The following is a 14,127-nucleotide window of genomic DNA, read 5'->3' as shown; positions in this document are numbered from 1 at the left end:
TACACAACAGATGCGGAGAGCCTCTGAGCGATACAACACATATATTGAAAGTTTTAAAAAGAGACAATCCTCATTTAAGAGAAAAAAAATCACCTCAAAACTAGCAGACAAAATTGGTGAACATTTCAAAATTGAACAGAGCCATTATTGCAGCTCTGGACTGAGAGATTTGGACATTTCCAGGTTAATCTCTCCATTCGGGCTGCATTTCAGCTGCAACCATCCCAGGCACCACTTCTCACTCAGTCGGAAAGGTGCTTAAAAAAAGGAAAATTAAATGTCCGTAGCCAGGACTAATGGAGGAATCTGCTTCCAGAGACTAGGACACCATCTCCCTGTTGAAACATGTTGAGGTCTCTATTCCGCCATGGCTGCCGTCTCCTCGGGGAAACAGGAGAGAGGGGAAAAGAAATGCCAATAAGTGAACATTGCTCACGAGATGGACGATGCGGTGTACAAAGGCTTTAGCGTGGGTAAGTGAATACGCGAACAAGGAAGTCGCAAAAGGTGGGGCTTTACTGTAATAGAAAAAGCATGATCCTATTTTAGAGAAAAAGTGCCAGCACCAGGAACAAGCCATTCCATACAACCTCTAGGAAAGGGGCACTAGGTATTGCACCTGTTTCAGTCGCAGTGCTCAAGTTAGATGATAATTCTAAGGCAACAACATTGAGTAATGACGACACAAAACAATTGTTTTATGTATTACTGAGATGTATGGTTTTCTCCCGCCCTAGACCAAGGCCACAAACAAATCTACAGTTATTTGGTATTTAGGTTTGACACGGCAATTTGTGCGTGTTTTGGGGTGGGGTGGGGTGGGGAGAGAAGGAGGCAAGTGCTTTCCAGCTCCCTCAATAGCAAAATAGAACAGTACATCACAAAAGGAGGCTATTTGGCCCATCAAGTCTACGCCGGCTCTTTCGAAGAACAATCTAGCTAGTCCCACTTCTTGGTTCTTTTCCCATACCCCTGCAACTTTTTCTCCTTCAAGTATTCCTTCAATTCCTTTTTGAAGGATATTATTGAATCTTTATCCACTACCCTATTATGCAATGCATTTAAAATCCTAATCACTCATTGTGTAAAAAGGCCTTTCCTTATGTTGCCTCTGGTTCATTTGCCAATCAGCTTAAATCTGTGGCATCAGTTTATCAACATTTAGTGATTGGAAACAGTCTTTTTTATTATTTACTGAATCTAAACTCTTCATGGTTTCAAACACTTTTTCTGTCAAATCTCCTCTTAGCCTTCTCTGCTCTAAGGAGAACAACCCTGGTTCCTCCAGTCTTGTCTCATAATGGTAATCCTTCAATCCTGAAACCATTCTAGTAAATCTCTACTGTACCCTCTCCAAAGCCTCCACGCATCCTACCTACGATGCGGTGCTTGGCTGGAGCATTGTGCCCAATTCTGAGGCTGAAGTTGCGTTTTAAATAACTTCAGAATAATTTCTTGGTTTGTGTACTCGATGCCTCGATCTATAAAGTCCCGGATCCCGTATGCTTTATTGACTGCTTTGTTAACCGGTCTTGCCACATTCAATGATTTGTGCACAAACACTACCAGGTCTTTCTCTTCTTACATTAACACTAAAATGATATGATTTGGCAAGTATTGTCTCTCTTCATACTTCTTAGCAAGATTTATCACCTCTCACTTTTCTGTGTAAAATTAGTTATCTTCATAACCGTTTACTATACTTCTAAGTTTTGTGTCATCAGCAAACTTTGAAATTGTGCCCTGCACCCACAAGCCCAAGTCATTAATGTATATCAAACGACTGAATCTTTGGGAACTCCACAGTATACCTCCCTCCAGTCCAAAAAAAGCTGCACATATTTCCATAATTTGGGACTTGGGGGCTACAGGGCACAATTTCAAAACTTGTAGATGACATGAAACTTGCAAAATGTGGTAAACAGTTATGAAGACAGACATAGACTTCAAGAGGAAAGAGACAGACTGGTGGGGTGGGCAGACACAGGGCAGGATTTTGCCCTTGATGGGCGGGTGGGCCCCACCAGCTCGGCGACGAGCAGGCAGCCGATCGCCGCCGCCGAAATGGGCCCCACTGCCATTTTAAGTGGGCAGGCCAATTAAGTGCTATGCGCTTCCTGTGCGGGCGGAGGGGAGATTCCCCAACTGTCAGGGTGCGCTCTTTCGCGCATGCGCGTGAAAGAGTGCATATCTCCCTGAGACTAAGTGCTGCCTAAGTGCTGCTGGCAGTGTTTGAAACTTTAAAAGTAAAAAAATTAAAAAATTAACATGTCCCCCTCATGTGACAATGTCACACGAGATGGGACATGTTAATAAATATCACAGAAACTTTATTAAAGTTTTTTAAAACCGACATGAAACCTCATCCCGCCAGTGGATGAGGTTTCATGTTTTTTCAGAAGCCCACCAGAGCGCCTGGCCTGCCCACCAGCCTTAAGGTTGGAGGGCAGGGCCTTTAATTGATTTAACTACCCTGTCAATGGCCTCAATCGGCCATTGACAGGTTGGCAGGCAGACAGCTGATCGTGCTGTGCCCCCGCCTTCCTGAATATTTAAATGGGGCGGGATGACGTCAGGGGGAATCCCCGACGTCATCCCACGTCGGCGAGCGGGCCCCGCCCCCAGCTCGCCGACGGAAAATTTCTGCCCACAGTAACATGGACTCAAAATTGGCTAAGGGATAGAAAACAGCTGTGGCGGATGGCTTTTTATCGCATGGGCTTCCATTTTCCTAACAAACACAATATGTGATGCCTTATCAAACAATTTTTTAAAGCTCACATACATATCAACTGTACTGCCCTCCTTCACCCTCACTGTTACTTCTTTAAAGCAATGCATTTGGATAGAAAACTGTGTTGGCACCTAAAAAAAAAAGAGGGGGAGAAATTAAATCCTGTAGTGCTAATTCTAGTGGCACTACATAGAATGGTGTCGATTCAATGGGGTAGGCAATGCTGCGGGTCGTGACCTGTGCTGTTTCCTTTATCGATATTTCATAGGACATACAGCACAGAAACAGCCATTTGGCCCAATCAGTCATTGATGGTGTTTATGCTCTATTCAAGTCTCCTGCCATTTTTCTTCATGTAAATCTACCATCGTAACTATCTATTCCCTTCTCCATCATATGCTCATCTAGCTTCCTCTTAAATGCATCTATACTATTCTCTTCACCCACCCCTGTAGTAGTGAGTTCCACATTCTCACCAAACTTAGGGTAAAGAAGTTTCTTCTGAATTCCCTATTGGATTTTTTGGTGACTATTTTATATTGATGGTCTCTAGTTATGCTCTCCCCCACAAGGGGAAACATTCTCTCTGTATCCACTCAATCAAAACCTTTCCTAATTTTAGAGGCCTCTATCAAGTCACCCCTCGGGACTTCTTTTTTCAAGAGAAACGAGATCCAGCATTTCCTGATTATGTTTACCCTTGCATTTTTGGTAATATCCTTGCAAATCTTCCCTGCACTCTCTCTAATGCCTCTACACCATTAAAGATTGAATTAAGAAGCGGCGTAACACAAACAAATACCATCCCCCAGAATGTTCTCTCTTACCTTCTATTGCCATGTCCCAGTTTGCCATCTTCTGCCTCTCCCCAAGAGTAGACTTCTCCTTCAGATGACAAGGCAAGGCAGTGCTTGCCTCCCGAATTCACTGCCACCTTCTTTACAAAAACATGTTGAATGGATTCCAGCAAAGTAGGGGTAGATACAGACTCTGTCCCTCCAATCCCCAGTCTCCCACCAGCTCCGTATCCAGTGGCATACAGCTAACGTAATAAAGTAAGAATCAGAATTATTCTTGCAATGTACCTTTATTGCCATACTATTCATAATATAATAATACATAATATTCCTTCTGATTCATCACTAATCAAATTTTGAAGATGCTGCAAAATAGTTTAACCAGACTGATTTTGTTGCAAATAAAGTGAAAATAATATTTTCTAAGTCCCATTGTAGCCTTTTGATGATTTGCACTACTGTACTTCAAAAAATGAGTTATAGCACACGTATGCTTCAAAAAAAAAAGTAACAGAGTATTAACAAAGGACATTTGAAAATTCACCTTTCCATCTGCTGTTACTGCAAACAACGTCTGTTCTCCACCGATCAGCTGCACAGGCCTTAAGGTTGCTAATGCCTCACATGGTGTTGGAACTTTAACTTTCGCACCTTCTATACCCCCCAGCTGACCTCTGTGGTTGTGTCCCCAGCCATAAATAGTTCCACTTCCACCAGCAGAGAGAGTCCAATCATCAGACCGCCTGTCAAAGAAAAATAAACTTGATGGAAGATGTATAGGTACTTCAAGTGTTTTGCTTTTCTCTGCTCTTGGTCAGAGAACAAAGATATTTAAGAACTGAATATTTTTCCCCTAACTATCACTCAGTTCATAAATATCCCAGAAAGTCAGTCAATATAATTTGAATTCTTCACACTTGGTGTCAAGAAATGATGGGTGCTAGGCTTCTGCTAATGATTTGTTGCACAGTGATTTGGTGATCTCATCGATGCCATTCTAGAGAGATCAACTGATTCTCTACTGCACAATACAGAAAATGTCACCCCAGGTCTCCATCTTATACAGCTCTTAGTGCCTGTATGGAATCACAGAACGGTTACAGCACAGAATTAGGCCATTTGGACGGTGTGTCTGTGCCGCTTCTCCATAGGAGCAATTTACCTAATGCCACTATCCCGCCTTCTCCCCATAGCCCTGCGCGTTCTTCCCTTTCAAATAACAACTCTTGAATGTCTCAATTGAACCTGCCTCCACCATATTCTCAGGCAGTGCATTCCAGATCCTAACCATTTGCTGCATGAAAAAGTTTTTCCTCATGTTACCATTGCTTCTTTTGCCATTTACCTGAAATTTGTGCCCTTGTGTTCTTGATCCTTCCAACCATGGGAACATTTTTTCCACCATCTACTCTGTCCAGACAGCTCGTGATTTTGAATACCTCCATCAAATTTCCTCTCAACCTTCTCTTCTCCAAGGAAAACAAGTCCCAACTTCTCCTATCATTTTACTTAACTGAAATTCCTCATCCCCGAGGCCATCCTCATGAATCTTTTCTACACTCTCTCTAATGCCTTCACATCTATCCTAAAGTGTGGCACCCATAACTGGACGCAATATTCCAGCTGAGGACGAAATTGTGTATTATCCAAGTTCAACCTCCCTGCTCTGGCACCCTATGTCCCAATTAATAAAGTTTAGTATGCTGTATGCTTTATTACCCACTCTCTCAACTTGTCCTACCACCTTCAATGATTTATGCACATATACACCCTTGTCTCTCTGCTCCTGTATCCCCTTGAGAGTTGTACCTTTCATTTTGGTAGGAAGAATGTGAAAACACAATATAAAATAAATCACTTCATGCCTCTATGCATTGAATTTTATCTGCCACTTGTCTACCTATTCCACCAACTTGTCTATGTCCTTTTGAAGTTCTACACCATCCTCCTCACAGTTCACCATGCCTCCAAGTTTCATATCATCTGCAAAATTTGAAATTATGCTCTGTACACAGAGCTCTAGGTCATTAATATGCATCAGGAAAAGCAAAGGTCCCAAAACTGACCCCTGGGAAACTCCACTACAAACCTTCCTCCAGTCAGAAAACCATCCATTAACCACTACTCGCTGTTTCCTGTCACGTAGTCAATTTCGCATCCATGTTGCTACTGTCCCTTTTTAATTCCATGAACTATAACTGTGCCCAGAAGTCTGTTATGGGGCATTTTACCAAATGCCTTTTGGAAGTCTGTGTACACCATATCAACTGCATTACCCTCATCAACCCCCTCTGTTATCTCATCAAAAAAACTCCAATAAGTTAGCTAAACATGATTTGCTATTAGTTTAGTCTCAAAACATTGCTTCTAGAAGCATGCCCACCACCAGAGTAAACTGACTGGCCTGTAATTGGGATTATATCCTTTTTTTAAAACAAGGGTGTAACATTTGTAATTCTCCAGTCACAGAAATCACAGTGCAGAAGAGGCCCTTCGGCCCACCGAGTCTGCACCGACACGTGAGAAACACCTGACCTACCTACTTACCTAATCCCATTTACCAGCACTTGGCCCATAGCCTTGAATGTTATGACGTGCCAAGTGCTCATCCAGGTACTTTGTTAAAGGATGTGAGGCAACCCGCCTCCACCACCCTCCCAGGCAGCGCATTCCAGACCGTCACCACCCTCTGGGTAAAAAGGTTTTTCCTCACATCCCCCCTAAACCTCCTGCCCCTCACCTTGAACTTGTGTCCCCTCGTGACTGACCCTTCAACAAAGGGGAACAGCTGCTCCCTATCCATGCCCCTCAATCTTGTACACCTCAATCAGGTCACCCCTCAGTCTTCCCTGCTCCAACGAAAACAACCCAAGTCTCTCCAACCTCGCTTCATAACTTAAATGTTTCATCCCAGGCAACATCCTGGTGAATCTCCTCTGCACCCCCTCCAGTGCAATCACATCCTTCCTATAATGTGGCGACCAGAACTGCACACAGTGTTCCAGCTGTGGCCTCACCAATGTTCTATACAACTCCAACATAACCTCCCTGCTTTTGTAATCTATGCCTCGATTGATAAAGGCAAGTGTCACATATGCCTTTTTCACCACCCCAGTAACATGCCCCTCCACCTTCAGACACACACGCCAAGGTCCCTTTGTTCCTCAGAACTTCCTAGTGTCATGCCGTTCATTGAATATTTCCTTGTCAAATTACTCCTTTCAAAGTATATCACCTCACGCTTTTCAGGGTTAAATTCCATCTGTCACTTATCTGCCCATTTGACCATCCCGTCTATATCTTCCTGTAGCCCAAATCACTCAACCTCACTGTTAACCACCCGGCCAATCTTTGTGTCATCCGCAAACTTACTAATCCTAGCCCCCACATAGTCATCTATGTCATTTATACAAATGACGAATAATCGGGGACCCAACACAAATTCCTGTGGTACGCCACTGGACACTGGCTTCCAGTCACTAAAGCATCCCCTTCTGTCATCACTCTCTGTCTCCTACAACTAAGCCAACTTTGAATCCACCTTATCAAATTACCTTGTATCCCATGTGCATTGGCCTTCTGGTGCCACTGGTAAATTAGTCCCTCTGGTGCCACTCAGAGTCCAAGGAAGAATGGAAAATCATGGCCAGTGCCTCCACAATTTCCACACTCACTTCCCCCAGTATCCTAGAATGCATCTCATCCGGTCCAGGTGCCTTGACAACTTTAAGTACAGGCAGCCTATGCAATACCATCTCCTTATCAATTCTGAACTCTTCAGGTATCTGAACTACTGCCTCATTCACCATGATCTATTCATTCATGGAAATGAATACTTTGGGTAGAACTTGGAAAATAGGTCACTGCCTGACTTTCCTCTGGCATGAAGCAGATAGAAAATGGAGGAAGACAGAGGAAAATGCACTAAACTATGTTTACATTATTAGATTTCACGATATGGAGCAGGAAAATTATTTCAGTAGAAGTGCTATCATGGGTCAAGTTGCTCACCACTATTCTTGAGATCATGTCAAAGAATTTAGGAACATAAAAATCAGAAAAATACTCCTTTAAAAATATTTTTAAAAACACATCAATATTTGTGGCATTTATGCAGAGTGGCAAATTAAAGTCATGATAACAATTACTAACTTGAATATTCTCTACTTGTAATTAAATAATGACTCTCCTGCCTCAGTACCTGTTTATCCACTGGACTAGTTGTTCATCTTGTTCTCTTTTAAAAACATCATGGCTCTCATGAAGAACATCCATATTTTCATTATCAATCATCAATTCACGGATTTTTTTTGCTACCTGTGCCAAATGCAAAACAAAATTTAGGAATCTGAAATTATGTTTTGATCCCTTTGCATTTTGCACTTCAGTAGATGTATAACCTAACCAGCCTAGAAACCAAAAAATTAAAAGTACTTAATTTACCAGCAAAGCAAAGGTTTGACTAGCCAAATGTATTAGAAGTTAAAGATTGTAAAGTTTATTAAACATTTTTGTACATTAACAAAGTGAATACCAACATCAGTATGAAAATTCCCAAGCTTTCATCAATAACTAATAATGGACAAATCCACTGTGAAAAATGGATGCATTAGTCTAAAAATATCACAGAACACAACTAGATAATTGTGATTCACTTACAGAATTAACTAACTTTTAAGAATATTTCTGTATAAATCAGAAAAACAAGTTCCATCCTTATATTACGACTCCAGGAGCAGAACTTAGTTGAACTGATGCAGGTTCAGTCCACTGGTTGGAGAACTGGTGGGAAACTTGTGTCGCTACCAAGGGGAAGGCCCAACAAATAAGTGCCTGTCAGGCACTTAACTGGCCAGCGTTGGACTGTCCGAGATTTAGGACCTCAGAGCTGGAAGTGCCGTAGTGGCAGATACCTGTAATAGACTCAAGGAGAGGCCTAGGATCTCCAAGGGGGCCAAGCCACAGGTGAGTGATGCTGGAATGGGGTCACGGAGCGAGAGGATGCAGGGGGATTGGGGACAGGGGGATTAGAGGCAAGGGCAGTGGCTTTTAGCAGCCACCCCTTACCCAGTGGAAACCACTTCCAAACCCCCCACTGCCCAGAAAAGCCCAGGCAAACCTGACTGGGTTTGCCTGGCAGCCTTATGGAAGCACAGGAAAGCAATGTCACTCACAGTTAATCCCTGAGCCATCACTAAATTCAGTGGGCTCAGGGATAATTGGTGTCAATCAACTAAACGGGAGACTGACATGCGGCCTCTCGCTCGATTAAGTGAGCCTGGTCGCCATGTTTCCTGTCACAATGGGCTGCATTAAATCCAACCCCATGTCAGCCTAATACGACCCATAAGGAAGGAATCAGCTATTGATTATTATACCATTTGGTATAACCCACAAAATACAAAAAGACAATTTATACATAAATTTCCACAAAGGGTCTTTCTCAATTGATGAATTTGGATAGGTCAAATAGGCTTCTTCATCTGTAATAATTCCTGTTCAAAAGAATAACCACAGCCATTTTCTTTGAACACTGCTCATTGTAACGACCAAATATGGAGAACTATTGGGTGAGGCAGTGCCCATGAACAAGAGTAGGGACGTTATGCTTCAGTTGTACAGGGCATTGGTGAGACCATATGTGGAGTGCTTTGTATAGTATTGGTCTCCTTATTTATGGAAAGATGTAAATGCATTGGAAGCATTTCAGAGAAGGTTTACGAGATTAATACCCGAAATGGGCGGGTTGCTTTATGAGGAAAGGCTGAACAGGCTAGGCTTGTATCTGCTGGAGTTTAGAAGAGCATGAGGCGACTTGATTGAAACAGGCAAGATCCTCAGGGGACTTGACAGGATGGATGTGGAATGGGTGATTCCTCTTGTGGGAGAATCTAGAACTCGGGATCACTGTTTCAAAATAAGAGGTCGCCCATTTAGGAAAATTTTTTTTTCTGAGGGTTGAGAGAGTTTGGAATTCTCTTCGTCAATAGGTGGTTGAGGCAGAGTCCTTGAATATCTTTAATGCAGAGGCAGGTAGATTCTTGATAAGCAAGGGGTGAAAGGTTATCAGGGGTAGGCAGGAAATATGAAGTTGAGGTTAAAATCAGATCAACCATGATCTTACTGAATGGTGGAGCAGGCTCGAAGGGCCAAGTAGCTTACTCCTGTTCCTAATTCGTATGTTCACATTTTTGATCAAAACTAACTACTAAGGGCCAGATTTTCCACCCTGTTGATGGTTGGAAATCTAATCTAACCTGAGGAAATCTAGGGTGTAATACAAAATCAGCAGAGTTTTTGAGACTCAGAGGCAACAATTTAGTTCCAAAGAGAGAACAGTGCATTGATAATTAACATTGTACCAAATTTCATATCTAGTTCTGAGGTTTGGAAAATAACATGCTGAGTGTTTACTAGCAATAGACAAGGACTGGGTTTTCTTGAGCATTCTTAATATTTATTACCTCATCAGGGAACTGCCGTGGCAATGACGTTCTCTTATCCAAAGCCACAGCAACTCTCAAGGCCATGCAGTATCTTCTAAACCAAGCCCACTTGTGTGTCTCAGCACAGCAAGGTAGAGTATCAAGCTCTAAATCACACGCTAGAGCGACCAATACCTGCAAAAACAAAGTACTGCTTAAATTAAGATTTCTTTACACTTCCGTCTCGTGACAAAAATCAGGCATCACATATGCATAAATATAGAATTACTGGGCAAATGTTTGTCTCGAGGTACAAACTTCAATCTAAACCGGTTCTGCAAATCCATAGGAATCTCTGGTGAAGGAATTAAGGTGGTGACTTGGCGGGTATTGAACAATGATTTCCATCTATTTCACCAGTAAGAGATACTGCCGACTTGTGAAAATGGTGCACATTCTTCACGAAAATATGTTTTGCAAACGCTTACTCATTTGTAGGTTCATAATTTTATAACGTCAATCTTAAAATATATACCTGTCAGCCCTACTAATATTATTACGACAGTATGGCTGCCAGTGGTGAGATTCAAGGTTATACACCACAGCAAAAATATTGTAAAGTTGTTCTGTGTATCCTCCCTTGCCAAATTAAAAAGTTTGAAATAAAAACAGAAAATGCTAGAAATATTCAGCAGATCTAGCAGCTTCTGTGGAGAGAGAAACAGAGTTAACGTTTCAGGTCGTGACCTTTCATCGCAACTTTTGATGAAAGGTCGTGACCTGAAACGTTAACTCTGCTTCTCTCTCCACAAATGCTGCTAGGCTGCCGAGTATTTCTAGCAGTTTCTGTTTTTATTTTAGATTTCCAGCATCCTCAGTATTTTACTTTTAAATGTAAAAGTTTGTCTGATGCAAGGACGGACACGTGACGGGAATGGAGTAAGGCGTGACTGAAGGCAGCTCCCACGATTTTTGTAATTTTTCCCTATAAAAGGTTAACAGGTTCAGCTTTTTGACTATCAGCGTTTTGGGGTTTATTCTGACACTCAACATACATTCGAAATATCTAAACCCAGAGCAAACACAATCGGAATGAAAGCGGGCCTGGTGCTTTATCAACTGCGGCGTCCGATACTATAGCTGGTAACAACATGGCAATTTCCCGCGCTGAATTTAGTTCTGTCAGCACACTTGCTGACTTAGAGAGCACTATTCTCACTAAATTTGCTGGTTCCGTTCAGAACTGCGTTCCTCCGTTGCTACTCTACAAGCCTCTGTCGCCTCCTCCAATCAAAGACTGCAGGATGTTGAACAATCAGCTACTGGTTTGAGTGACAGGATTGCGGCTCTGGAGACCTGCTGGAAGCCCAGTATACTAAATTGAAATGGCCTGGAGAATTGTAGTCGAAGGCAAAGCATCGTGGAGAATACAAATCTGTTAAAGCCCAACTTCATGAAACCAAAACTTAAATATGGCCTTCTCCGCCCTGCTCGCCTGTGTGTAACTTTCAACGGAATGAGTAAGACTTTCAACACGCCGCAAACAGCTTCAGCCTTTTTCAAGGACAAAATTGTACCTTCTCTTAATTAGTCATGTCATGACTTCACTCCGGGCAAAAAGGTACTCAATGCTTAATTAGGTAACTATGCATGATGGTTTTGTCACACGATAATTTTTGCTGCTTATACCAACCTCTTGCTTCTCTTCCCGGCTCAGGGAATCTAACTCTAATTTTCATAGTAAAGCGAGAGGCAATTTTAATCCATAAAGGCATTCTCTTTGTTCACTCTCAGGTTATAGCTGACCCTAATGGCTGCTGTGTTATAGTACAAGGCAGACTTTTTAAACTGTCCATTGATCCTAGCTAATGTATATGTACCCAGCTTCTTATTTTCAATGAATTAAACTATCACTCATATCTTGGAGGAGACTTTAACTGCGTTCTTAACCCAAATTTAGATCGCTCAACCAAAAAATCTGTTCCAATATCAAAAGCAGCCTCAGTCATCAGGTCTTTTCTGGATACACACAGATTGGTAGATTCATGGAGTTTTCTATACCCATCAGCAAGGCAATACTCCTTTTGCTCTCCTGTTCACCACACCTACTCGCGTATTGGCTATATTTTCCTTGACAAGAGGCTGCTCCCGTTTGTTCAATCTTGCGCACGCAATAGTTTTGTGATCCCTGATCATGCCCCCTTGGGTTTAGCAATACGATTCTATGGGAAGAATTTTCCCGTCAGCGAGCGGGGGTGGGGCCCGCTCACTGACGCGTAAAATGATGCGCGGTGACGTCAGGCGGGCATCCCGGCATCACCGCGCGTCATTTAGATTGTCAGTTTGGTGGGCACGCAGGCCTATTAAGGCCATTAAGAAAGTAATTAAAGTTGTTAAGAATGCTGCCCGCCCAAACTTAAGGTTGGCGGGGCAGGCGAAGAGCCCAGGCGGCCTTCACATTTTCATGAAACCTCATCCACGGGTGGGATGAGCTTTCATGAAGGGTTTATCAATTAAATAAAAATTTTTGGAAAAATTAATGGGCATGTCCCAGCTCATGTGACAGTTTCTCATGAGGGGACATGTCCTTAAAATTTTTTTTCACCTTATTAAATTTTCCTGAACTTAAACTAAGGTGCCTCAGGGAGATTGCTGCGCTCTTTCACACGCATGTGTGAAACAGCGCAGGCCTCAACTCAGGGAATTTCCCCCCTGCCCACAAGGAGTGCACAGCGCTTCCGGGTGTGCATCACGCTGCGCGGGTCTTAATTGGTCCGCTCACCTGATCAGGTTCGCGCTTGCTCTCGCCCATCCCAGCACAACACCCCCAACGGGGCGGGGTGGAGGGGGGAGGAATTCAGCCCCATGACCAACCTGTTTCTCATCCACCATGGCATCTCGATTTTCTTCTTCTGGTGGACCTGGATTTTACTACACTCATTTCCTCACAAATAGATACTTTTATAGGACTTAATACGACTCCAGATATTTCCTTTGCTACTGTCTGGAGAGTATGAAGGCTTACCTATGTGGACAAATAATTTCATATACTGTTCAACTTAAACGCAATACCTCAAAATTGTTCCAATTGATTGACCAAATCCTCTTTGTGGGCCAGCAGAATGCTACTGCACCTCCCCCAATATTATACAAACAGCATCTGGCTCTACAGGCTGAACTTGATCTTCTTTCTACTAAACAAACAGAAAAGCTAAGTGGTATGTTTTACGGAGCATGGTGAAAGAACCAATAGACTCCTGGCTCGCCAGTCTGCTTCTGAAGTCACCACTCCAGCAGGGTAAACCACCACCGATCGTCAGGAGATCAATGATCAACTCAAACTTTTTTATTCCACTCTAGACCTCAGACTCATTTTCAGATCCTGGTTTATTTCATAATTTTTTTTTGATACGCTGACATCCCAGCTCTAACGTTTTACTCTATGAATGCATTAGAAGCTCCCCTTTCCCAAGATGAAATACTAAAGGCAATTAAATCCATGCAAAGTAATGAGGCACCAGGGCCTGATGGATTTCCAATAGAATTTTATAAAAAATTCTTATCACAGCTTTCTCCATTATTATTGTCTCTGTTTTCAGAATGCTTTCTCTCTAAAATGCACCCTCCTATGCTGCATGAGGCATCTTTGTCTATTCTTTTGAAGAGAGATAAGGATCCTCTGCATTGCAGTTCACACCGGCCTATTTCCCTTTTAAATGCAGATGTCAAGATACTAGCTAAAGCCTTAGCCCACCGTCTTAAACATGTCCCTCCATTTATTACCTTTCCTGACCAAGCAGCTTTTATTCAGAGCAGGCAATCCTTCTCTAACTTAAGGCGTCTTTTCAATATTATTTACACACATTCAGCTACTCCTCTCCCTGAGATTCTTAGAACTGTGAATGCAGAAAAGGCTTTTGATAGAATGGAATGGGACTACCTTTTCTTCACTATTCAAAATTTTGGATTTGGACCCATTTTTATAAAATGGATAAAACTATTGTATTCCTCCCCAGTTAGTTCAATACATATAAATAATATCCACTCTAAATTCTTTGACCTCTATCGAGGTACCAGACAGGACTGTCCCCTTTTTTCCCCACTACTTTTCGCTATTGCTATTGAGCCCCTGGCAATTTCACTGCGAACCTGTGGAGATATACAGGGTGTT

General features: G+C 42.5%; 1 protein-coding gene across 9 annotated transcripts in view; it reads right to left on the bottom strand.

The window, feature by feature from the left end:
• Positions 1–14,127, bottom strand: part of herc2 (HECT and RLD domain containing E3 ubiquitin protein ligase 2) — a 246,039-nt gene that overhangs the window by 32,847 nt on the left and 199,065 nt on the right. For all 9 annotated transcript variants that reach the window (XM_078545139.1, XM_078545142.1, XM_078545137.1 and 6 more), the window contains 4 exons: positions 9,996–10,151; positions 7,733–7,848; positions 4,076–4,274; positions 3,562–3,776 (listed from right to left, as the gene is read on the bottom strand). In XM_078545139.1, coding sequence (XP_078401265.1) covers positions 3,562–3,776; positions 4,076–4,274; positions 7,733–7,848; positions 9,996–10,151 — 686 coding nt within the window. The remainder of the gene's footprint in view (positions 1–3,561; positions 3,777–4,075; positions 4,275–7,732; positions 7,849–9,995; positions 10,152–14,127) is intronic.

This window comes from Cetorhinus maximus, chromosome 7 (assembly GCF_964194155.1).
Source record: "Cetorhinus maximus chromosome 7, sCetMax3.hap1.1, whole genome shotgun sequence".
Classification (NCBI taxonomy): Eukaryota; Metazoa; Chordata; class Chondrichthyes; order Lamniformes; family Cetorhinidae; genus Cetorhinus; species Cetorhinus maximus.
This window is presented reverse-complemented; position numbering and strand designations above follow the sequence as displayed.